Here is a 25,027-nt window from a genome sequence, read left to right on the forward strand (position 1 = left end):
TCCCCAGCTTAAATATTAAATACATTAAAGGAACAGACACATACACACACACACACACATACGTGTTCAAAACATGGTCGCAGATGAAGTTGGAGCAAGTGATTTGAAGAAGAGTTTCAATGCCCATCCATCAAAATTGGGAGTAAGGTTGGATCGTTCCAAGTACCGAGCCAATTCGATGAGACTAAGAAAGGCTTCAGGCTGTGCAGCCTAAGCATGTCGCTGTGATTGGATTTGGATCCTAGAACAAGGCACTACAAGGTGCTTGGACAATTTAAATGCCGGTCCAGATAGACTGGAAAGCCCAAGTGTCGGGATTGGAAGCGAGGATTGGGCTGATTTCACTCACCCTCCTGTGATGTTCATTCTTCTCTCTGTGGCACTGAGGTGTGAACTGCTTTGGCAGGTGTCGTTTCTGAAAGTTTCGCAGTGTTTTTGCCCCGCTAATATGATGAACTGAGATCAAGACTTGGGACTACTCTGGGAGTGGATCTAAGCACTCAATCTGGTTCAGAATGCTGTTGTTTAATCCTATTGTTTGCATAATGTGTGTGTTTTTTCCCCTCTTTCTCAGCACAGTGGTTATGATCTTTGTTTTTATTTAACTGGGTTCTTTGGGTTCCTTGTTTTGTGGCTGCCTGTAAGCAAACAAATCTCAAGGTGTATAATTGATACATTCTTTGACAATAAATATACTTTGAGTCTTGAATCTTTGAATCTTGAGTGACACAAGACTAGCTATCCTTGAGATTTACATGTGAAAACTAATCATAGACAAGCAATATGGCTTACAGCAGAAGTGATCGGCAAATTAATTAAATTGGAATTGGACACTGACTTGACTGTTTCAGTCATAACACAAAATGAGTTTGAATGGCATTTCAAAGATACTGAACTGAAGCTTGCAGATATCCAGCTAAGAATTTACACTGGAGAAAAGATAATTCCTGTGGAAAAGACATTCGTAACAGTGAAATACAACAACTAACAAGCCAGATTGAGCTTGCATGTGGTAAAAACATTGTGGGGTCATGATTGGCTGAGACAACTACAGCTTGGTTGGAGATCCCTCCACCATTTGCATTCCACATCCTCTGCAACAGAGTCAACTAAAAGTTTATTAAGAAAGCTATTTGATCAAGGTAGTGTTCAAGGTTGGCATTGGAAAACTCAAACATATCAAGGGTAAAACAGTGTCAAATAAAAATGCCACAGGCAAGTTTTACAAAGCCCATCTGGTTCTTTACACCATCTGTGATAAAGTAGCCAGTGAACTAGATCACAGGGATGCTGAAGGAATTCTTTTCAAGATTGAATGGATCCCATCGGCAATGCAAGTGGTCCCAGTAACCAAGGAGGATGGATCTGTCTGTGGTGATTTTAAGGTCACCATCAACCCAGTACTGAAGGTAGATCAATACCCTCTGCACAGGATAAAGATACCTTTGTAAATCTTTCTAGAGGGAAGCACTTCAGTAAAGTGGACTTAGCTGAGGCCTGCCTACAGATAGACTTGGAAGAGTCCAAACTATTTCTCACCATAAATGCTCACAAAGAGCTTTATCATTATAATAGGCTATTTCTGGAGTAACATCTGGATCTTCACTCTGGCCGAAAACTATAGACCAGCTGCTGCAAGACTGCCTAGATGCTCAGTGTTACCTGGATTGTTACCTGTGAGGATAACAAGGAACATCTCCAAAATCTCAAGATAGTATTAAAAAAATTAGAATATTATGGGCTCAGAGCACAATGTAACAAGTGTGAATTCTATAAACCAAGCATCACTTACTGTGGTCACACTTCCGACACACAAAATTACACAAGTGTGCTGAGAAAATTCAAGAAGTGGTGGATGCTCCAAGACCAAAGCATGTGTCACAGTTGTGGTGCTTTTTAGGGTTTATCAATTACTATAACAGGTTCCTGCCAAACCTAGCCACTGTGGTTCCACTTTAAGATGACGCTGGTGAAGCACAGCGATATCTTTCTGTTAGCAAACAAAACAAAAGATTACTGTATTAATCACACTTTTTCTCGGATACAGTCACTGTAATCTATAGCCTGTAATTCCCCTTTTAGAGTTGAGCTGCTGAACCACCTGTATGACCTGGCATTTTTGCGGTATGAACTGAAGTCTTGAAGGCACGGGACTATTGCGGTGTAGCGCGTACAGGTCAAGTTGAGGCGACGGTCTGGGCCCAAGAGTGGAATGGCCAATGTTTGGCCATTGCTGGAGCAGACATGAAGGTGATTCGATGTGGCAGATGCAAAAGAGGACGAGCAGGAGTGATGCACAGTTGAGGTGGCAGGAACCAGGCCTGAGATCGAGGAAAGACACAAGGTTTAATCGATTTAAGCACCAGGCTAAATTGGAAATACCAGGTACGGGCTGGATCAAGGTGACATGGCCTGGCACAAGGGTGTATCAAAGTGGCAGGGCCCAAGTCTGAGAGCAAGGAACAACCCAAGGTTTGGACGATATATGTGCCGGGCCAGATTGAAAAGGTCAGAGTGTCGGAACTGGAGGCGAGGGATGGGCTGGTTCAGTCCACTGTTCTACAAGGTTTACTCGTCTCTGTGCTGGACTGAGGCTGTGGCCTGCAGTTAACGGGCTCCTGAATCAGTGCAGTGATGACTGGCTTTGTGGCTGTGGACTCACTTTCGTGAACTTCAATTCTGAATGATATTTGTTTACTTTTATTGTTTGCATGATCTGATTCTCTTCCTGCACATTGGGTGTTTGACGGTCTTCTTTTTGATGGGCTCTATTGGGTTTCTTTGTTTTGTGCCTGCCTATAAGGAGATGAATCTCAAAGTTGTATATAGTACGCATACTTCGATAATAAATGTACTTTAAACTTTGCTCCACCTCTTTAACTCATTACTACACCTTAGGAAGAAATGGCACAAAGCTGTGTAAGGTGACTTTCTAAAGGACAAAAGAAATGGTGACATCAGACGCTGTACTCACACATTGTGCTCCACATCGTCCAGTGAAGCTTATCTGTGATGCCTCGCCTTATGGTACAGGTGCAGTCATGTCACATGTTATGAATGATGGAAGTGAACACCCCATAGACTTTATATCACACTATCACACTCCCTTACAGTTGCAGAGAAAAGTTATGCACAGATTGACAGAGAGGCCTTGCGTCTGGTTTGGGGTGTGAAATATTTCAAATAGTACTTTTATGGGAGAGAGTTTGCCCTCATTACTGATTATCAACCACTCGCGTCTACTTTTAGTCCACAGGAGGGTGTTCCACTAACAGCAGCAGTATGAATGCAAAAATGGGCTCTGTTTCTTGGAGGCACAATTACAAGATTAAATTCAAGAGGACGACTAATCATGGAAATACAAATGGATTGTTCCATTTACCCTTGGAAAGAAAATACCTGAAAAAATGTGTGAAAGAAGGCACTCCTCTTGACGTAATCTTCCAAATGCAAATTGAAAGATTCTCTATTACGGCAGAGATGATCCAAAGGGAAACAGAAAAGTCCCCACCCTGTCTCAGGTTTACATGACAACTCAAAATGGCTGGAACGTGCAGCAGAAATTTCAGTTCCCCCGTTTTGACCTGTGCCAGGATGAACTTGCCCTTCACAGGGGTTGCCTTATTGAGAGTTATTGTACAATCCAAGCTGAGATTGAAGGTGTTGGAGGAGCTACATGCTGGTTATCCAGATGTGGTCAAAATGAAAGTTTTGACTCAAAGCTTTGTCTGGTGGCCTGGAACACCAGAACAGGGAGGAACCATCACACACCCCCATGTCTCCTGATGATCCTTTGGTCTCAGTATCTGAAGATGACGTGCAGGCTGCCTTCAAGAGAGTGGATTCAGGGAAAGCATCTGGTCCAGACAGAGTAACTGGCTGAGTACTGAAGATGTGTGCTGAACAACTAGCTGGTGCGTTCACAGATATCTTCAATCTCTTACTCTGACAGTGCGTGGCACTTACCTGCTTTAAGCAGGCTTCAATCATGCCAGTGCCCAAGAAGAATGTGGTAACCTATTGCCTAGTGGCACTTATATCCACAATAATGAAGTGTTTTGAAAGGCTGGTGTTGAAACATATCAGCTCCTGTCTGAGTGGCAACTTGGATCCCCTCCAATTTGCCTACAAAAGCAACAGATCTACACAGATGCCATCTCACTGGCTCTACACACAATTGTCGAAAATCTGGACAGAAAAGTTGTATACATCAGGATGCTCTTTATCAATTACAGCTCAGCATTTTATACCATCGTCCCCTCAAAACTAACCAGTAAACTCTATTGTCCCATTGGATCCTTAATACTCCCTTGCACAATTGGATTCTGGATTTCTGTATTTGCAGCCCCAGTCAGTTTGAATTGGCAAAAGCATCTCCACAATCTCCACCAGCACAAGAGCACCACAGGGATGTGTGCTTAGGCCCTTGCTCTACTCACTTTACACCTATAACTGTGTGGCTAAGTACAGCTCCAGCACCATGTACAAGCTTGCTGATGACACCACTGTATCAAAGGTGGAGATGAATCAGCATACAGGAGGGAGATTGAAAATTTGCCCGTGGTGTATTAACAACAACCTTAACCTCTCACTCAATGTCAATAGGACCAAGGAACTGATTCGAGAGAGTTAAAGAGCGATAAACCAGAGGTCCATGAGCAAGTAATCATTGGAGGATCAGAGGTGGAGAGAATCAGTAACTTTCAATTCCTGGGTGTCACTATCACAGAGAACCTGTCCTGGACTCATTACATAAATATAATTGCAAAGAAAGCACGACAGTGCCTCTACTTCCTCAGGAGTCTGCACAGATTCAGCATGTCATCAAAAACCTTGGCAAACTTCTATAGGTCTGTGGTGGAAAGTGTGCTGACTGGCTACGTTATGGCCTGGTATGTGAACACCAGTGCCTTTGATTGGAAAATCCAATAAAAGGTAATGGATTCGGCCCAGTACATCACGGGTAAAATCCTCCCAACCATTGTGTACATCTGCATGAAGCGTGGCATCGAAAAGGAGCATCCATCATCAACAATCCTCACCACCCAGTTCATGTTCTTTTCTTGTTGTTACTATCAGGTAGAAAGTGCAAGAGCCTCAGGACTCACACCACCAGTTTCAAGAACAGTTACTACCCCTCAACCATCAGGCTCCTGAACAAAAGGGGATAAATACACTCATTCTACTTCTGGTGTTTCAGCAACCGGTGGTCTCACTTTAAGGAATCTTTATATTGTTATATAATGCTCTCGTTATCTATTGTTATTTATTTCTATTTGCATTTGCATGGTTTGTTGTTCATTGATCCTGTTTACAGTTACTGTTCTATAGATTTACTAAGTATGCCCACAAGAAAAAGAATCTCAGAGATGTGTGTGGTGACATGTATATACTCTGATACTAGATTTTACTTTGAACTTTGGAATAAATCAGAAGATCGAGCAGCTTGCCGTGCATTGTTCAGGATGCCAACAGCTACATAAGATGCCAAGAGCAGTACTTCTCCTTCCCTGGGAATGGCCTGCATTGCCCTGCCAGAGGATTCATGGATTTTGCTGGTGTAAATTTCTTGGTAGTAGTGGATGCAGCTACAAAGTGCCCAGAAGTGTTCCACTACTGTCTCACACACTGTTGATGTGTTGAGAAGCCTCCTATCAAGGGCTGGTGTTTCAGAACACTTTGTCAGTAATAATGCACCACAGTTTGTTGTAAAACAGTTTCAGTCACTCCTGAAAACGATTGGAATAAGACATATTACATCTGCCCTGTACCACCCAGCTATAAATGGCTTGGTGGAATGGTTTGTCTAGCATCAAAAGAATGCACTATAAGCAATGCCAGAAGAACACATTATATTGACTCATAAGCTCACCAATTTCCTCCTTGCATATCACAATGCAACACACTGCACAACTAACAACTCACCAACGATGCTGTTATTGGGTCGTTCCTTGCACTCACACTTGGATCTCCTCAAACCCAATCTCAGAAGGAGTATGCAGGACAAACAGCTGAGACAAATTGAGGGCTCCTCAAACAAGGAGGTTTGATGTTTCACTCCTGGTGCGGAACTACAGAGGTAATCAAAAGTGAATACTTGGAAAGATTCAGGACAGAACTGGACCATGCTCCTACACAATGGAGATTGTGTCTGATGTCGTCTGGATACAACACCTCAATCAGTTAAGGGGAACAGAGTCAATTGTTGGAGAAGAAAGGGATCCAAAACTGTCAGAACTACTTACTGCAGTGCCAGAGTCAACTCCTGCAACCACCATGAAGGAGGCCACAGAACCTGAGATTATATGTAATGGGTTATATGTAAGAAGTACGTAAATGGCATACATCATTATGCTGCCACATCACATGTGAGTATCTCACTGAAGAAAAACTAAGTAGACAAGTCCTCCCAGCTCCTGGGTTTTTCTTTCAATTAGTTTCTGGAGTTACGCAACATAACAATAATAATAGATGAATCAGTAATAAATAATATTGAGAACATGAACTGCAAAGTCCAAGGAATTGAGTCTATTTTTTGAGGAATCCATTCAGTGTCGAGTTGAGTGAAGTTATGCACTCTGGTTCAGGAACCTGATGATTGTACAGTAATAACTGTTTCTGAAGCTGGAGGTGTAGGGCCTAAGGCTCTTTGTACTTCCTTCCCAATGGTATTAATGTGAAGAGATATTCTGGAGAAACCTGCAAGACTGCTGTATAAGTTTCACTACAATGGCACACAATTGGAAAAGCAGGTGAAGTTACTGTCACAGCCAAAACCATCATAGCATAACCAAAGCAAAGCAGGAAAATTGACCAACGACATACTGTAGCACACTACTTAGAGTTACTGAGAGGGTAACGAGAGGGCAACAAACCTGGTCCATGGGAAGAAGATGCACAACCCATGAGAGTTAAGTCCCTTCGTCAGGTTCATCCCATCCAAAGGAGCGACATCACATCAAAGCCAGAAGGCCTGGGTTAACCTTGCAATAATTACAAGTCTATTTTCTTTCCATATATTTAACTTTGTCAGCGACATAATTAGGAACGTCAGTAAAGCCCTACTGAATACTACTGCAACTCCCTCCACGTTACAGAAGGCACAAGAGCTGCCCTGCAGCAAATGTTTTATAATCCTCCACTGTCTCTCATTTACTCACAGCCAGCTGTGGGCTGGCTGGAAAACAATCACGGATTAACTTTATCTTCGGCACTGCATTTAATCCTTCACTAACTCATGCTCCATCTAGCAGGCAGACTCAAAGCAATCACCCTAGGATGAATATGCAATGTCCAAAAAGAGTGTGTTAATATGGCCCTTCGATTAACCTGTTCTGGAAGTGTGTTGATGCCAGTTTGGAAATCCTTCCCTGTCCATGATTCCACACCGCACTTACCTGATAAATTAACAATGCTGGTAGATGAGGAAGATCCCAGCTATGAATCTCATTCCATGCTCTACTTGCTGGTCGCAGATGTGATGGCACTCAGGGTAGATTGTAAGATATAAAAGCGAGGATGTAATGCTGAGCCTTTAAAAGGCATTGGTCAGACCACGTTTGGAGTATTGTGAACAGTTTTGAGTCCCATATCGAAGAAAGTGTAAGCATTGCACAAGGTGCAGAGGAGGCTTGTGAAAATAATCCCAGGAATAATAGGGGCAAGTTGAAGGATCATTTAATGGCTCTGGGTCTGTACACGCTGGAGTTTAGAGGAATGGGGGGAATCGCATTGAAACCTATCGGATATTGAAAAGTCAAAATAGAGTGGATGTGAAGAGGATATTTCTAATAGTGGGAGAGTCTAGGCCTCAACATAGAAGTATGTCTAGTTCAAAGTTCAAATCACACTTATTATTGAAGTATATATACCATATTCAATCTCGAGGGTATAACTAGAGATGAGAAGGAACTTATTTAGCCTGTGGGTGGTGAATCTGTTGAAACTATTACTGCAGACAGCCGTGGAGGTCAACTTACTAGGTATACTTAAAATGGAGATTGATAGTTTCTTGATTAGTAAGGGCGTTAAAGGTTATGGGGAGAAGAAAGGGAAATGAGGTATGAGAGGGATGATAAATCAGCCATGACAGAGCAAACTTAACGGGCTAAATGGTATCAGTATGCTCCTGTGTCTTATGACCTTATTGACAGACCTGATCGCCCTCAGGGGCCGTTCAGTGTGTCTTTGAGCTTGCAATTAAACATTGGTTAAGAAGTTTCCTTCCAGAAAGGAGATGGACAATGTGGATATTTTTGAAAATCCAGTACACCATAACTGCTCATTCTAGATTTTTTTTTAAATTTTTGATGATTTCATTTAGTACATTTCCCAAATGGACTACTGGGACTTGAACCAGAACTTGGGATCAATGGATATAGTAACTTGACTGTAATGCTGTCTGACTGTCTCTCATGATGGCAAAGATTCTTAAGGAGTTTCCATGAAAAGGAGGAGGCAATAGTGTGACTTAGTCATGCCCAGAAATAAACAATGTCTTGAGAGAGAGAGCGAGGGAGCGAGAGAGAATGAGAATCCATCCAGGAGAATTTGGGAGGAGCAACAAAAATAAATTATCAAATCACATATTAGAAATTGTTTATGTGGAACATGAATGTTGCCAGTTCAGTGGATTACCCTGGACTTAGATGACAAACAAGAATGGAGTTTTGGTGTTGCAAAGACAATTTAATTGTTTTTTTTTTGGTCTCTCATTTCTTATCAGCAGATGAAAGGAATTACATTTTCATAATAAAAACAACAAATCATCTATTATCCAGTACCTGGGCTGACAAAATTGTCATTTTGATTGGACAAAGAAGTGCTGTATAAAGAGTGCTTTCGCATTTCTTTATACAACAACATTCAAAGTTCAAAAGTTCAAAGTAAGATATTACGAGCAGTTTTGGGCTCCTTATCTTAGAAAGGTTGTGCTGACATTGGAGAGGGTTCAAAGGAGGTTCACAGAAATGATTCCAGAATTGAAAAGGATTGAGGAACGTTTGATGGCTGTGGGCCTGTACCCACTGGAATTCAGAAGAATGAGGGGAGATCTCACTGAAACCTATCGAATGTTGAAAGGCTTCAATACAGTGGATGTGCAGAGGATGTTTCCTATGGTGAGAGAACGTAAGACCAGAGGACACAGCTTCATAATAGAGGGACATCTATTTAGAACAGAGTTGAGGAGGAATTTCTTTAGCCAGGGAGTGGTGAACCTGTGGAATTCATTGCCACAGGCAGCTGTGGAGGACAAGTCATTGGGTATATTTAAGGCAGAGGTCGATAGATTCTTGATTAATCATGGCATAAAGAGATACAGGGAGAAGGCAGGGGGTTGGGGCTGAGAGGGGATTGGATCAGCCATGATGAAATGGTGGAGCAGCCTCAATGGACCAAATGGTCTAATTCTGCTCCTGTATCTTATGGTCTTATTGTCTAAATTTATTATCCAAGTACATATACATTACCATATACTATGCTACCTTCAGATTCACTTCCTTCCAGATATTTACAGGGAAAAAAGAAACACAATATAATTTATAGAAATCTATGCAGAAACAAAGACTGACAAACAACCGATGTGCAAAAGAAGACAACTGCAAATTATAAAAAATAGAGAACATGAGTTGTAAAGCATTCTTGGAAGTGAGTCTGTAGATCATAGAATCAGTTCAGAGTTGAGGTGAGTGAAGTTATCTACACAGTTTCAGGAGGATGATGGTTGAATGGTAGTAACTGTTCTTGTATCTGGTGATGTGGGCCCTAAGGCTTGTTTAACCTCTGTCTTCATAGCCTGAATGGTAGGGTTGGGGTTATCTGATGGTGGATGCTACTTTATTATGGCAGCGCTTCTTGTAAATGTACTTAGTTATGGGGAGAGCTTTGCCTGTGATGGACTGGCTATATCCACCACTTTCTGTAGACTTCTTCTTTCCTGAGCTTTGGTGTTTCCATACCGGGCCATGATTCAACCAGTTACGATGCTCTCTACTGTGCGTCTATAGAAGTTTGCCAAGGTTTTTAATGACCTGCCTAATCTATGCAAACTTATAAAAAAGTAGGTGCGCTGTTGTGCCTTCTTTGAGATGGCACTTGTGTGCTGGTCCCAGTACAGATCCTCTGAGATGTCAGTTCCAAGGAATATAAAGCTACTGACCCTCTGCAACTCATTTTCCCTAATGAGGACTGGTTTATGGACCTAAGTCTTCTTCCTGTAGTTAATAATTAACTCTTTGGTTTTGCTAATGTTGGGAGAGAGAGAGATTGTGGTTATGGCACCACTCAACCATGTCTTCCACCTCTATCCAATATGCCGATTCACCACCATCTTTAATTCAGCCAACAACAGTTAAAAATAGTACACTTAAATACTGTACAGCATTGGAGCTGAACTTGGCCACATGCTCATAGGTATAAAGTGAGTTGAGCAAGAGGCTAAGCATACAGACCTGTGGTGCACCTATGCTGGCGGCCATTGTGCAGGAGAAGTTGTTGCCAATCTGTACTGACTGGGGTCTGCCAGTGATGAAGGAACTGTCTGTCATCATCAGGAGGCTCATGTGGCAATATCGGTGTTACCAAGGACACATCATGTCCTTAATACCATCTTGAATTTGGTCAGAAGGTCTTCTGCAGGCTGAGAGGAGGAGGATTCCACTTACACCACTCAATCCACATGTACAGTACTGTGCAAAAGTCTTGAGCACATATATATAGCTAGGGAGCCTAAGGCTTTTTCACAGTACTGTAATAATTTTATGTATTGAACTGTACTGCTGCCGCAAAAAAAAAAACAAATTTCATGACGTGTGAGTGATGATAGAGCTGATTCTGATATGGGTCTCTGTCATGGACCGAGAGTGGGAAGGGGGCAGGGAGAGGGGAATCATGTTTGGGATGAGTGGAGGGAGTGGCAAGCTCCAGAGACCTTGGATAATGATCAATCAACTAATTGTTTGGAATCAAATTACCTTGTCTATTCTCTCAGGGCTGGGTGTGTCTGTACCCTCTCTACCAACCTGGCCTGGCACTCCTTCGCTGACACCTGTCCCACACCCCTCCCATAGCGCACCATCCTCACCATTCCCAACACCCTTTACTCCCGCCAGATATACAAGTTCGCTCTCCACTCCACGTGGACAAATACAGTACGGTGCAAAAGTCTTAGGCACCTTAGCAATACATATGTGATAAGACTCATGCCCAGTATTGTAGGTGAGACAGACCAGTTTTTGACAAGGATGGATATTATAGCTTGTTGGCTCAGGGTTTTCAATCTGAGACGTTATCTCTGTTTCTCTGCCCATTACTGCTACCTGACTTGCTGAATGTTTCCAGTATCCTCAGAATTAATTTATTATTTGATTTTTATTTACAAAGTTCACTGGAATATGCTTCATGAGATAAAATTGTGTAAATTGAAGAAGCTAGCGGAATTGCACTGTAGGCATTATTTTATTATTTTTAATTAGAGAAACAGCATGGTAACAGGCCCTTCCAGCCCAATGAACCTGCACCACCCAGTTACACACACATAACCAATTTACCTACTAACCCTGTACTTGAGAGGAAACTGGAGGCACACAGAGGAAACCCCTGCTGGCACAGGAAGAAAATACAGACACCAGCAGGAATGGTGCAGAGTATTCCTGCAGGCAGAGAGGGTTATGTTCTATGCTACGGAGAATTAAAGAGAAATGTAAATCGAAGTCAAACTACACAAAAACCCAAAGTTATAAACTCAATATTCGTAAATCAAGAAAAATCTGCAGAGCCTTACAGTTGACACAGATCTCACTTCAGGATCAGAAACATTGAGTTCTTGCACTGCTGTCTCTGGGCAAATAGCTGCCTGCCCACAGACTAAAGCAGGAGAACTGCGGCTTTAGTTAGTAGCCCCAACCATATTGGGCAGTTAAACAGATGACATTCTCACACTTCTTGTTGGCAATTTTGCCCAATATAAAGTAGTTGCTCTTATTTGCCAGTATAATTTAAATTTAAAATGATAACTCTTCCAAGAGTTTTGAGGGTATTATTAAACACTGGACATGGCAAATTTTAATTAAAACAATCACGCAGTATACAAATATTGTATCAACATTTTTTCAAGTACGTTATCTATAAGAGTTCTCAGAGAGAAGGACGGTACCTCTGCATGCTTCATTGGAGTCACTGATCCTATTATATTCCTTTGATCTACTGTGAATGCCCACAAAAATGAATCTCTGGGTACTATATGGTGACATATAAATACTTTGATAATAAATTTACTTTGAACTTTCAGTTTGAATGAGTAGGTGACTACTCTTCACTCAGTTGGGTACACAGTGAAAACCCCATTGTTCCCAAAAAATTGAAACTACAATAATACAAAGGTTCAAAGTTCAAAGTAAGTTTAATCTCAAAATACATATATGTCACCATATACAACCCTAAAGTTCATTTTCTTGTGGGCTGCTCAAATCTAATAACCATAATAGAATCTATAAAAGACCACACAAACAGTGTAGGCAATGAGTGTGCAAAAGACAACAATAATGCAAATATAAACGTAAATAGAAAAAATAAATAATAATAATAAATAATAAATATGAAAAATATAAAATGCGAGTTCTTGAAAATGAGTCCATAGTTGTAGGCAACACACATCAAAGTTGCTGGTGAACGCAGCAGGCCAGGCAGCATCTCTAGGAAGAGGTACAGTCGACGTTTCAGGCTGAGACCCTTCGTCAGGACTAACTGAAGGAAGAGTTAGTAAGAGATCTTACTAACTAACTTACTAACACCAGCAACTTTGATGTGTGTTGCTTGAATTTCCAGCATCTACAGAATTTCTGTTATTTCCATAGTTGTAGGAACAGTTTAGTGATGGGGTGAGTGAAGATGATGAAGTTATTCTTCTGAGACTGAACATTGAACAGGGGCTTTAACAAGATATTGACTCTGCATACTTTGCATTATCCTGCCAAACATAATATCCTCCTCTCTCAGACTAAGAAAGAGACCCACTTTCTCCTCTATCTGTGTCAGCAGCACAGACATGACCTGAAAACAGCAAAATGAACACCTTGCCTAACACACCATTTATCGACCTGAGTCAGAGAAAGGTCTGCAAAGAGCAAATAAATTGGACCAGAGGCATGAGGTTGAATTCTCCTCCTTAGATTCTGCATGATATTGGATGGTAGAGATCACTGGTAAGTGCTGGTGGTCAGAACCCACATTGAACATCAAGACAGCCAATCACAATCGACTGAAACCGTTGCTACAACTCCATTCAGCTGTTTGATCTTCCAGAAAGCAATTGATGCCTGGTTGCCAAACAAAACAAATAAACCTTCATCTAAATGCATTGTCACCTACCATAGGAACAAGGAGGTTCTTTCATTGCCTCCTGCATCTTGTTACTAACCCAAAGAGTTTACTAGAATTACACTAAATTGGCTTCAGAAGCATCTGAATCAACATAATTGACCAACCAAAAAATGGAGCTGGTAACCAATGCCAAATTAAACAATTGGAAAAGCTCACCCGTGCCTCTAGTTTCCGAGGAGGCTAAAGAAAAAGCCTCATGACATTCTACTGATACGCATATTAACATGCTGCATCACTGCATCAAAGTCAAAGTACATTTATTATCAAAGTATGTATACTTCATACAACCTTGAGATTCACCTCCTTACAGGCAGCTACAAAACAAAGAAACACAATCATACCCATTTAAGAAGACCGTCAAACACCCAATATGCAGAAAAAAATGAATCATGCAAACAACAAAAGCAAGCAAACAACTGAAGTTCACTAAATTGAGTCCACAGCCATGAAGCCAGACATCACTGCCGCCAATTCAGGAGCCCATTAGTTGCAGGCCACAGCTTCAGTTCAACACACAGGTGAATGAATCTTGCAAAGCAGCATTCCCTCACCTCCTCAACACCTTGACCTCTTTAATCCAGCCCAACCTTGGATTAGATTGTCCAGACCTTGGGTTGTTCCTCGCTCCCAGATCAAGGCCCTGCCGCTTCTCTATGCTTTTGGGCCCAGGCCCTGCCACCATTATTCAACCAGCATTCAAACTTTCCAATTCACTCTGTGCTTAATTCAATCAAACCTCAGCTTGTTCTTTGCTCTCGGGGCCCAGGAATGGTATGAAATGAAATGAAATATCTTTATTGTCATTGCATAGTACAATTTGTCATGCACCAATACAACGAAAATGAGTTTGCAACTCTCATACTCAATGCTATAAAACAACAAATAAACAATAAGTAAAATCAAGTAACCAGCCTGTACAAGCAATGTCCAGCAGTACAAAAGCGCAACTCAGATGCATGACAGCCATAAAACCAGAATTAAAAGTAGCAATATAACAAATTTATGGATGATGCTTGATCGATTGGCTCAGAGCAATTATAGCTCTGGGGAAAAAGCTATGTTTCAGTCCAGAAGTGCGGGCATAGAAAATCTTATAACATCTGCCAGATGGAAGAAGTTCAAACAGATGATTGAGGTGTGTATTGTCCTTACAGATGCTTGTAGCTTTCCTTAGGCAGCAAGAGCTATAGGGGTCCTCCAGGGCTGGGAGCTGTGTCCCGATGATATTCTGTGTGCTAGAGACGACCCTCTGAAGTGCTTTCCTATCAGCTGCTGTGAAAACTGCACTATGATGGATAGGAAGGCTCTGCAGCATGTAGTCAAAACCACGCAACACAGCACCGGCACCAGTCTACCCAAGAACCTATATGCACAAAGATGCCAGAAAAGGGCCAGTAACATCATGAAGGATCCCACCCACCTTGCTCATGGGCTGTTAGTCCTCCTCCCATCAGGGAGAAGGCTACATAGCATCCTTGCCAGGAGCATCAAATTGTAAAACAATTGCTTTCCACAAGCAGTAAGGCTGATCAACACCTCCACCCACTAACCCACCTCTCCACACACCCAACCACCACTAATTTATCATTTCCTATCAGTTGCCGTATGTACAGACACTCCTGTGCCAAGTGTCACTTTATGAACATACAATTAACCTTTGTATATAAGCTATCTTATGCATTTACATTTACTGTGTGTTTTTAATATCATTTTCTTTATCTTATCATACTTTCTATGCTGCATTAGTTCCAGAGTTACAATGATTTTACTCTCATTTACACTTGTGTTCTGCAAATGGCATTAAACAATCTTGAACATCAAGGCTTTAGTGATCTTTTACAGCAGTTCATCTATTCTTTTACACAAACACAAGTTCTACATTTTGTAAGAGCGCATTTAAAAACACATCTATTCCAGTAACATTGATTAGTTTGGCTCCTGGGAGAGAATCAAAAAATTAAACAAACTCTGCACAAATCAACAACTGAAGAAGATTTACCTTCCATTTATAACTGAATACTCACAAGCAGATTGTTTTGAGAGGATCAGTAGTTTCTGCCCAGATAGCTCAACAATTTGTGCTCATGTGACAGAAGCAACATAACAGATCATTAAATTTAACAATCAAATGATTGACACACAAAATGCTAATGGAACTCAGCAGGTCAGGCAGCGTCTATGAATGAGAATGAAATGTTTGGAGTAGTAACACCTCATAGTCTGCCTGGATAGCCTCTAACCTTACTACATAAACTTAAATTTCTCAAACGTCCTTTAATTTCTCCCTCTCTCCCTTCTCTCTTCTATTTCCTATTCTAGCTCCCTTCTTATCTGTCATATCAGTCCACAGCCTCCACTACTGCCATTATGAGGTGAAAATCAGGTTAGAGAGCCATACGTATTCTGCCTTCGCCTTGATGACATGAACATTGATTTCTCTAACTTCAGGACATTTCTTCTCTCTTCCTCCTTCTCTCTTTTTCCATCCCTCATTCTGGTGCCCTTCTCTTCTCACCTGTCCTTCACCTCCCCCATAGTGCCCTTTCTCCTTCCCTTTCTTCCATGGTCCATTTTCTTCTCCTGTAAGATTCCCTCGTCTTCATCCCTTTACCTTTTAAATTTTCTAACAATTATCTCCCAGCTTCTCTCCTCACCCACCCACCTGGTTTCACCTATCACCTCCCAGCTTTACTCCTTCCTTTTCCCCACACCCCCCCCCCAAATCCTCTTATTCTGGCTTCTTCCCCTTCTTTTACAGTGCTGATGAAGGGTCTTGTTCTTGGTAACCCATTGCTGGAGAAATGAAGTTGCAGAGATATATGAAGTCTCAAATGAAACCAGTTCCCCTGGCAATACTGGTTTAAATATTCAAATCTGGCCAACCCAGGTCCTACAATCATTTTGTACAGCTAATTGCATGCACACACATTTTTTTCAATCTTAGATTAAGTTCATTCAATCACACTGAGACCCCCTCCAGTCAATAATTGATTACACTGCTCCACTGCACTGATTAAAAAGAAATTTTATATTCTGGTTTATGCAAACACTTGAGGGAATTTCACCATAACCAAATCACTGTAAGACTCTGGCACATTCCAGGGATGTCTCATGACTGCAACCCATGTAAACCTCCATGCCAATAATAAAAGAAGAATTTCTTAACAAAATTCTGCGATTTTATGTTCTGAGATACAGCAAGTGATAACTAGGAAGATGGTGCAAACGTTTCAGTGTCAGAATACATCAATCATTATAAAGAGAAGGCAAAAGATACAGCTTTAATTGTGGTGGCATTATCTGTGTGCAATTGCCCTCACTGATCAACTCACCGATATCAGTTTCTTTGTGATTCTTGATAAATTCAGCCAATTCAAAATTGCCTGCTATTATCGCCACCTGAAAAAAAAATGCAAAGTCAGCATGACTGACAGACAGGGAGAAAGCTCAACAATGAATTGCCTTTTAGAATCACTGACAGCTTCCATTAGAAACTCTGAAACATCTACTCTGTATCAAATGTGGCAATATATCATTCTGCAGAATCTAATGCACTCTCAGCAGATCTTCGCTACACTTTAAATTTAAACCACACATTGAGAAAAAATAACATATGAGATATATAGAATGTACAGAAAGATAGCAAAGTTTCAATTTAATTCATTATTGTGCTGAATCAACATCAATAAAATCCTGTCACCATTTTTCATAACAAAGCAATTAGGAGTAATTAATTCTGATGTGACATTTTTATTGAGCATTTGCAACCCAGTAATGTTTCAGACTGATGTACTGCCTTGATATATTCTACAATAAATATTGGCTAGCAACTCTCCTACCTAGTCAGAAAATCCATAAACCTTCATATTCACTGACTGCCTCTAATTTCTTTTACACATTTGGAATAAGCTTTGAAGGAGGCTGACTGTGAATAACCCTCAATGTATTGAGAATAATCACTGTGATTGATATTCACTTTCCAGAGCCTGAGAGGCTTAGTGCTAAACTCAGCTTTCTAGCGCAGTGTCATGATCAAAGGGTCAGAGTTGTTGGTGATAAAGTTAAACTTTGCTTTGCTCAGCTTTTAGTTGTAAGCAAGAACTAGTCCCCATTGCTTTATGTAAATTGCAAGCAGCGATCAGTTTAAAGTTAGAGGCATAAATCTGCAAAGTGAAGAAACCAGGAAAACTCTTGTCTGCATTAGCCAAACACAAGTTCTGTTACTTAGCACATCAAACATGGATACAGGTTAGGATGTTTTTGTGCTCAGAGAGTCATCCCTCACAGCATTAATTGTGGATGTTTGGGATCTCTGTTGCCGTAAGTTTTAAGACCATCTGTGTGAGTTACTTTGTCCCAGCAAAGATATCCAGAAAACATCATATGCAGAAGATGTTATCCAGTAGAAAAATAGTATAAATATTGGGAGCATTGGGGACTGTTTGGAATGACAAGGAGACTGGCAGAATGATCAAGTTACAGAAAGAAGAATGAGATTTCATTCCTCAACCTTCTGTTCTTACAATAGCTGACTCGTTCATGTGCAACTCATTATGTTCTTCTAGTTATAAAAATTATACCTGTGCTTGGAAATCTTTTGTAACTTGCAAGTCTTTTATACATTAGAAATTTTCTGTTAGTGTTAAATGTGTGTTAATAACTATTGTCTCAATTTAAATATGTAACATCAAAAATAAACTCTGTTTAAACTACTGAATTAGTTGTAAGTATTTCCTACTTGGTAGGGAGGGGGTCCCACGACTCAAGCAATGCGTCTTCACAGCTAAAGCCTCACTGCAGAGAAGGCAGGGAAGTAAGTTTCACCCATAGTATTCTAAACCTTTCATATCCCATGTACAGTACTAGTCCAACTGCCTTTTTCAAATTGTCATGGTAACTGCGTCAACCACTTTGGCTGTTCATTCCATATACCTTCTGCATACAAAAGTTCCCTCTCAAGTTCCTATTAAATCTTTCTCCTCTCACCTTAAACCTTTGCCCTTTAGGTTTTTGATTCCCTACCCCTGAGAAAAAGACTGAGTACATTGACCCTCTCTGACCCTCAAATTTGCATACACCTCATCTTCTCCTTCATTCCCCAAATCATAAAATAAACATCAACTGCTCATTATTTCAAGGAAGCTTGCTGTGTGTAAATTTGATGCTCTGTTTCTTAGGCAACAATTGAAATGGTATGTCATTGGTTAGAAATCAGTTTAGGGCTTCTCAAAATCAGAAAAGATCTATCTTAATGTACAGCTGGTCGCCCAGGAGCTATGGAGAAACAATACATGCTTAGGTCCAGGGAAATGTCTCAGATCTGAAACATTAACTGTTTCTCTTTACACATATGCTGCCTGTACTCTTGAGTGTTACAAACATTTTGTTTTTTATTTCAGCTTTCTAGCACCTCTCAGTTTTCAGATTTTTATTCAAATGTGTAGGACTTTTTCCCCTGAAGTGAAAGATGCATCAATTCAGTATCTCTTTCTATTCATGCTTTCTGATGACCATCATTGACTGTCATGTTGCCTTCTGTTAAAAAAGCTGTTGAGCAAACATTGGTTGGATGGATTGCCAGGAATTGCTGTCAGAGGAGGAATATTCTCCGAATGAAAACAGCATTGAGATAGCGGAAAATACCAAAGTTCAAAAAAATAATTATAACAGTCTGTATATGTTACCATATACTACCTTCAGATTCATTTGCTTGAAGGCATTAACAGGAAAAAAAACGAATACAATAGTGTAGCTCTTAGTGCAATACTATTACAGCTCATGGTGTTGGAGTTCAGAGTTAAACTCTGATTCTGTCCTTAAGAAGTTTGTGCATCCTTCCTGTACAATACTTATTTCCAAGTGATCCAATTTCCTCCCACAGCCCAAAAATGTACCAGTTACTACGTTAATTGATCATTATAAATTATTCTGTGATTAGGCTGGTGCTAAATAGGCGTGTTGCTGGGCAATGTATCTCATTGGGCCATGAGGGACTGTTCTCCACTGTATCTCTAAATAAAATAAATAATTTATTAAAAATTGTACATAAACGCATAGAAACAGATGAACAATCAAAAGAAGAGAAACTGTACCGATAAAAAAAATGAGAAAGATTTGTAAAAAGTCCTTAAAGTTGAGACTGTAAGGACTGTAAGTCATGGAATCAATTCAGTGTTGAGGTGTTTGAAGTTATCCACATTAGTTTGGTTTAGGGAAAGAGTTGTTCCTGTACCCGGTGGTGTGGGACCTAAGATTTCTGTACCTCCTGCCCAATGGTAATAGTGAGAAAAGGGCATGGCCTGGGTGGTGGTATTCTTTGATAATGGTTGTTGATTTCCTGTGGCAGCGCGCTATGAATATGTAGTTGCTCCCATGAAATACAACAGGACCCTTTATCCCATGTTCCTTTAAACTCAATGGAGCCCTTTTTCCCCAGGATATTTTTAAATTTTATTATACTACTGTGTAAAACATTCATCAACAGTGAAATAAAAGTGCACACTGGAGGAATATTCATTACATGACCTACTGACTACCACTAGCAGTTTGTATTACTATGAATTTCCAGCATCTACAGAACCGCTTGTGTTTGTAATGGGTGGTGGGGAAGAGAGAAATATGGACCAAATGTTCCTCAGTTGGAAGAAGCAAAAGGAATTGGTCAACAGTCATTTCAGTGACTAGAAATCAGTCTATTGGATCCCACAGAGATCAATAATCAATCTATTGGGTCTGACAGAGATCAATATTCAGTCTGTTGGGTCCCACAGAGATCAATATTCAATCTTTTGGATCTGACAGAGATCAATATTCAGTCTATTGGGTTCACAGAGATCAATATTCAGTCTATTGGGTTCACACAGATCAATATTCAGTCTGTTGGGTTCCACAGAGATCAATATTCAGTCTTTTAAGTCTGACAGAGATCAATATTCAGCATATTAGGTTCCACGGAGATCAATATTCAGTCTATTGGGTTCCACAAAGATCGATGTTCGATGATCGGTCATTTGGGACCCCACAGTGATCAATTGCCTTCTATACTGTATATATTAATGATCAGACCTACTTGTAGGGGCTATGATAAGGAGGTCTGCCAGTTATATTTTGATTGGCAGTGTTCCTCTGAAGCACCCTGGCACTTTAGTTTGCCAATAGTGCTGCACAGATTGAAGCCACTGAGCAGGAGATGGTTGCTTTGAGCATTTGTGTGGTAGTATCCCAGGGTGTAATTTTATGCCTCATTATCTCTTGAGTTTTCAATTGCTTTCTGACGACAATATCCCACGTAGGCTCTTTCATTGTACTTCTTGTGCAAAAAGTCTATAATCAGTCAATGCCAGAAAGGCAACAATGAGTTGACACTTGGCACACGAGTTGTTGAAGAGGAATTGCAAAATAATGCCACAATAACTGGAGTTCAATTGTGAATCAACTGCTTATTAGAGATGGTGTTCAATTTAAATGGGTCAGTACTTGGGGCTATTCATTTCCCACAGAAACCGCAGAGCTTTGTCTCATTACTTTTGTGGGTCTATGCTGAGTATATTGGTTGGTGCGTTTCCTGATAATGCACCAATGGTTACACTTTAAGGGGATTTCCCACAGCCTGAGGATATGAGGGCTGCTATGTAAACGTAAGCAAATGAAAATTTCTTCAGAATTCAAAGGTTTATTCAGGAATCACCATAGCTACAGTAATAAGACACATAGAACCAACATTCAAATGCAGGATATAACAGCTGCTCTACTGTTATAACAACAGTATAACAGAGAAGGCTCCTGGAGTGATAACTCACAGAAAAAGGCCCTTCAGTCCACTGAGTTTACATTTCAAAGTAAATTTATTATCAAAGTACATATATGTCACCATATACTACCCTAAGATTCATTTCCTTGCAGGCCTTCACGGTAGAACAAAGAAATACAACAAAATCACTGAAAAACTACACAGAAACCCAAGAAAGTCTGCTGATTCTGGAAATCCAAAGCAAAACACGCAGAATGCTAGAGGAATGTGGCAAGTCAGGCAGCATCTGTGGAAAACAGTAAACAGTCCAGGTTTCAGGCCAAGACCCTTCTTCAGGACTGAGAATGTTGGGGAAAGATGCCAGAATAAAAAGGTGGGAGGAGGGGAAGAGACTATCTGGAAGGTGACAGATGAAGCCAGCTGGGTGAGAAAGGTCAAGGGCTGGAGTAGAAAGAATCTGATAGGAGAGGAGAGCAGACCATAGGAAAAAGGGAACAAGGAAGCAACCCAGGGGGAAGTAATAGGCCGATGTGAAAAAGTAAGAGTGGGAAATGGGTGGGGGGGGGGGGGCGGGTGGAAGGAGAAATCGATATTCATGCTATCAGTTTGGACGATACCCAGATAGAAGATAAGGAATCGATATTCACGCTATCAGTTTGGAGGCTACCCAGATGGAAGATAAGGAATCGATATTCACGCTATCAGGTTGGAGGCTACCCAGATGGAAGATAAGGAATCAATATTCATGCTATCAGGTTGGAGGCTACCCAGATGGAAGATAAGGTGTTGCTCCTCCACCCTGAGTGTGGCTTCAGCTTGGCACGAGAGGAGGCCATGGATCGACACGTCGGAACAGGAATAGGAATCGGAATTAAAATATTTAGCCACAAGGTATTCCTAAACTGGCAAACAACCAATGTGCAAAAGAAGGCAATCTGTGGAAATATAAAATAAATAAATAGATACATACAGACATACACATAACTGAGAACATGAATTGTAGAGTCTTTGAAACTGAGTCCATAGGTTGTGGAATTCAATTGTTTTACACTGTTCCTACATTAATCCCATTTGATTTACACAGATTTTGCCAAGCTTTTCAGAGTGAGAGAAAAATCTTGCAAACTTTCACACTCATTCAGTAGTCAAGCTAACTCACAGAGTAATACAACAGTGCATTTCCATAGATGCAATATCAATGCAGTAAATTCACCAGCATTGCAACAGTGCTGGTGTGCACTGAAGTACCATAAGACCATAAAGATATAGGAGCAGAATTAGGCCACTTGGCCATCGAGTCTGCTCCACCATTTTGTCATGGCTGATCCAATTTTCCTCTCAGCCCCAACCTCCTGCCTTCTCCCAATATCCCTTCCAAGCCCTAACCAATCAAGAATCTATCAACCTCTACCTCAAATATTCATAAAGACTTGGTCTCCACAGTTGCCTGTGCTAAAGAATTCCACAGATTCACCACACTCTGGCTGAAGAAATACGTCCTCACTTCCTTCCTAAAAGGATTCCCATCTATTCTGAGGCTGTGTCCTCTGGTCTTAAGGTCTTATACTCTCCAAAAATTAGAAGCATCCTCTCTACATCCACTCTATCGAAGTCTTTTACCATTTCAATGAGGTCACCCCTCATTCTTCTGAATTATAGTGAATACAGGCTCAGAACCATCAAACACTCTTCAAATGACAAGCCATTCAATCCTGGAATCATTTTCGTAAACCTTCTTTGAATCCTCTCCAGTTTCAGCACATCCTTTCTAATTTAAGGGGCCCAAACCTGCTCACAATACTCATAAAGTGAGAGAGAGAAAAGGAGATGGGGAATGGTGAAGGGGAGGAAGGCTTTACCAGAAAACTGAGAAATCAATGTTCATGCCATTAGTTTGGAGGCTACCCATATGGAATGTAAGCTGTTGCTCCTCCAACCTGAGTGTGGCCTCATCATGACTGTGGACGAGTCCATGGATAGATATGGAAGTGGATTTAAAATAGGTGGCCACTGGGAGATCCCGTTTTTTCTGGCGGATGGACCTTAGGCACTCGGTGAAGCGGTCTCCCATTTCTTCTATCTAAGTGCATGACCATACCACTTACCAATATTGTATTCCATCTACCATTTCTTTCCCCATTCTCCTAATCTTCCTCATCCTTCTGTAGCCTCTCTACTTCCTCAAAACTACATGCCCTCCATCTATCTTCATATTGCCTGCAAACTTTGCAACGAAGCCATCAATTCCATCATCCAAATCACTTACATGTAACATAAAAAGAATTGGTCCCAACACCAATCCCTTTGGAACATCACTAGTCACTGGCAGCAACCAGAAAAGGCTCCCTTTATTCCCCCTCTTTGCCTCCTGCCAATCAGTCACTGCTTTATCCATGCTAGAATCTTTCCTGTAACTCCATGGGCTTGTAGCTTGTTAAGGAGCATCATGTGAGGCCCCTCGTCAAAGGCCTTCTGGAAATCCAAGTATACAACATCAACCGATTTTCCTTTGTCTATGCTGCTTGTTATTTCTTCAAAGAATTCCAGCAGGTTTGTCAGGCAAGACTTTTCCTCAAGGAAACCATGCTGACTGTGGCCTATTACCGCACCAGTATTAATTCACACTGTTCTAGTTAACATTCACAGACTGATAGAATAATGTTATACATTCTCAAATATACATAGAATATAGAACATTACAGCACAGTACTGCCCTTCGGCCCACAATGCTGTGCCGACCTTTTCACCTACTCTTAAGTCCAATCTAACCCTTTCCTCCTGCAGTAAAAGTTCAAAGTCTCTCAAATGTCCCACATCTCACGCAGACGGGAGAAGGAAAACTCTCCCTGCCATACCCGACCACAGTCCAACTCTGAGTCATCAGAAAACTTCGAGCTCTGATCAGCTGTCCGACACCGAGTACTGAGCACCATCTCTATCTGAACAATTCGACCTCCATTGTGGTCTCCAACAGCAGGCAAAGCCGGGGATTTTGAGGCTTTCCCTCCGAAATATTCCCGACCATGCAGTAACGACAGCAGCGAACGAGCATTTCAGAAATTTTTCCAGATGTTCCTCTGTGCTTTCACGTCCATCTCCATCAAATCAGAATTGTCCACGGCCCCTATTTAACGGATACGATAACATTTTTCACCGGAGGGCTGCGCACGTGCGGCGCGCTGCTCTCTCTCCTCCCGTCGGTACCTGGAACGCATTGCCTGAGAGAGTCGTGGAGGCAGAGTGCCCGACACAATTTAGTGAAGCACTTCCTAGGCAAGGAATGTCATGGGCCAAGTCCTGGATTAATACAGATGGGTGTCCACTGGTTACTGCAGAAGTGGTGGGCTGAATGTGCTTTGTCCACGCTGTATGTATCAATAAGTCTTTGAATCAGTCTGAAGATTATCATTCAAATTCCTCACTAGGATTCTGACAAACAAACCAACATCTATCATTAAGGACCCGCACCATACAAGCCGTGCCTCTATTCTCCCTACTGACATTGGGAAGGAGGTACAGGAACCTTAATTTCCACACCACCAGGTTTAGGAAGTTATTACACTTCAGACACCAGGCTCTTGACCAGTGTGGATAGCTTCACTCACCACAACTCTGAACTTATTCCACAACCTATGGGCTTATTTTCAAAGAATCTACAATTCATGTTCTTCGTATTAATACTTTGTTATTATTATTATTTGTTTTTCTTGTATTTGCTCAATTATTTTCTTTTACACATTGATGTTGCCAATCTTTGTGTTTAGTTTTTCATTGATTCTATTGTATTTCTTTGTTCAAATGTGAATGTCTGCAAGAAAATAAATCTCAGAGTAGTATATGGTGATATATACATACTTTGATAATAAATTTACTTTGAACTTTTGAACAAATTGTATT

General features: G+C 41.0%; 1 protein-coding gene across 3 annotated transcripts in view; it reads right to left on the minus strand.

Annotated features, from left to right (window-relative positions):
- Positions 1-25,027, minus strand: part of LOC140205282 (SH3 and multiple ankyrin repeat domains protein 2-like) — a 1,215,789-nt gene that overhangs the window by 812,556 nt on the left and 378,206 nt on the right. For all 3 annotated transcript variants that reach the window (XM_072272778.1, XM_072272777.1, XM_072272779.1), the window contains one exon: positions 16,713-16,779. In XM_072272778.1, the coding sequence (XP_072128879.1) occupies positions 16,713-16,779 (67 nt within the window). The remainder of the gene's footprint in view (positions 1-16,712; positions 16,780-25,027) is intronic.

Source organism: Mobula birostris, chromosome 11 (assembly GCF_030028105.1).
Source record: "Mobula birostris isolate sMobBir1 chromosome 11, sMobBir1.hap1, whole genome shotgun sequence".
Classification (NCBI taxonomy): Eukaryota; Metazoa; Chordata; class Chondrichthyes; order Myliobatiformes; family Myliobatidae; genus Mobula; species Mobula birostris.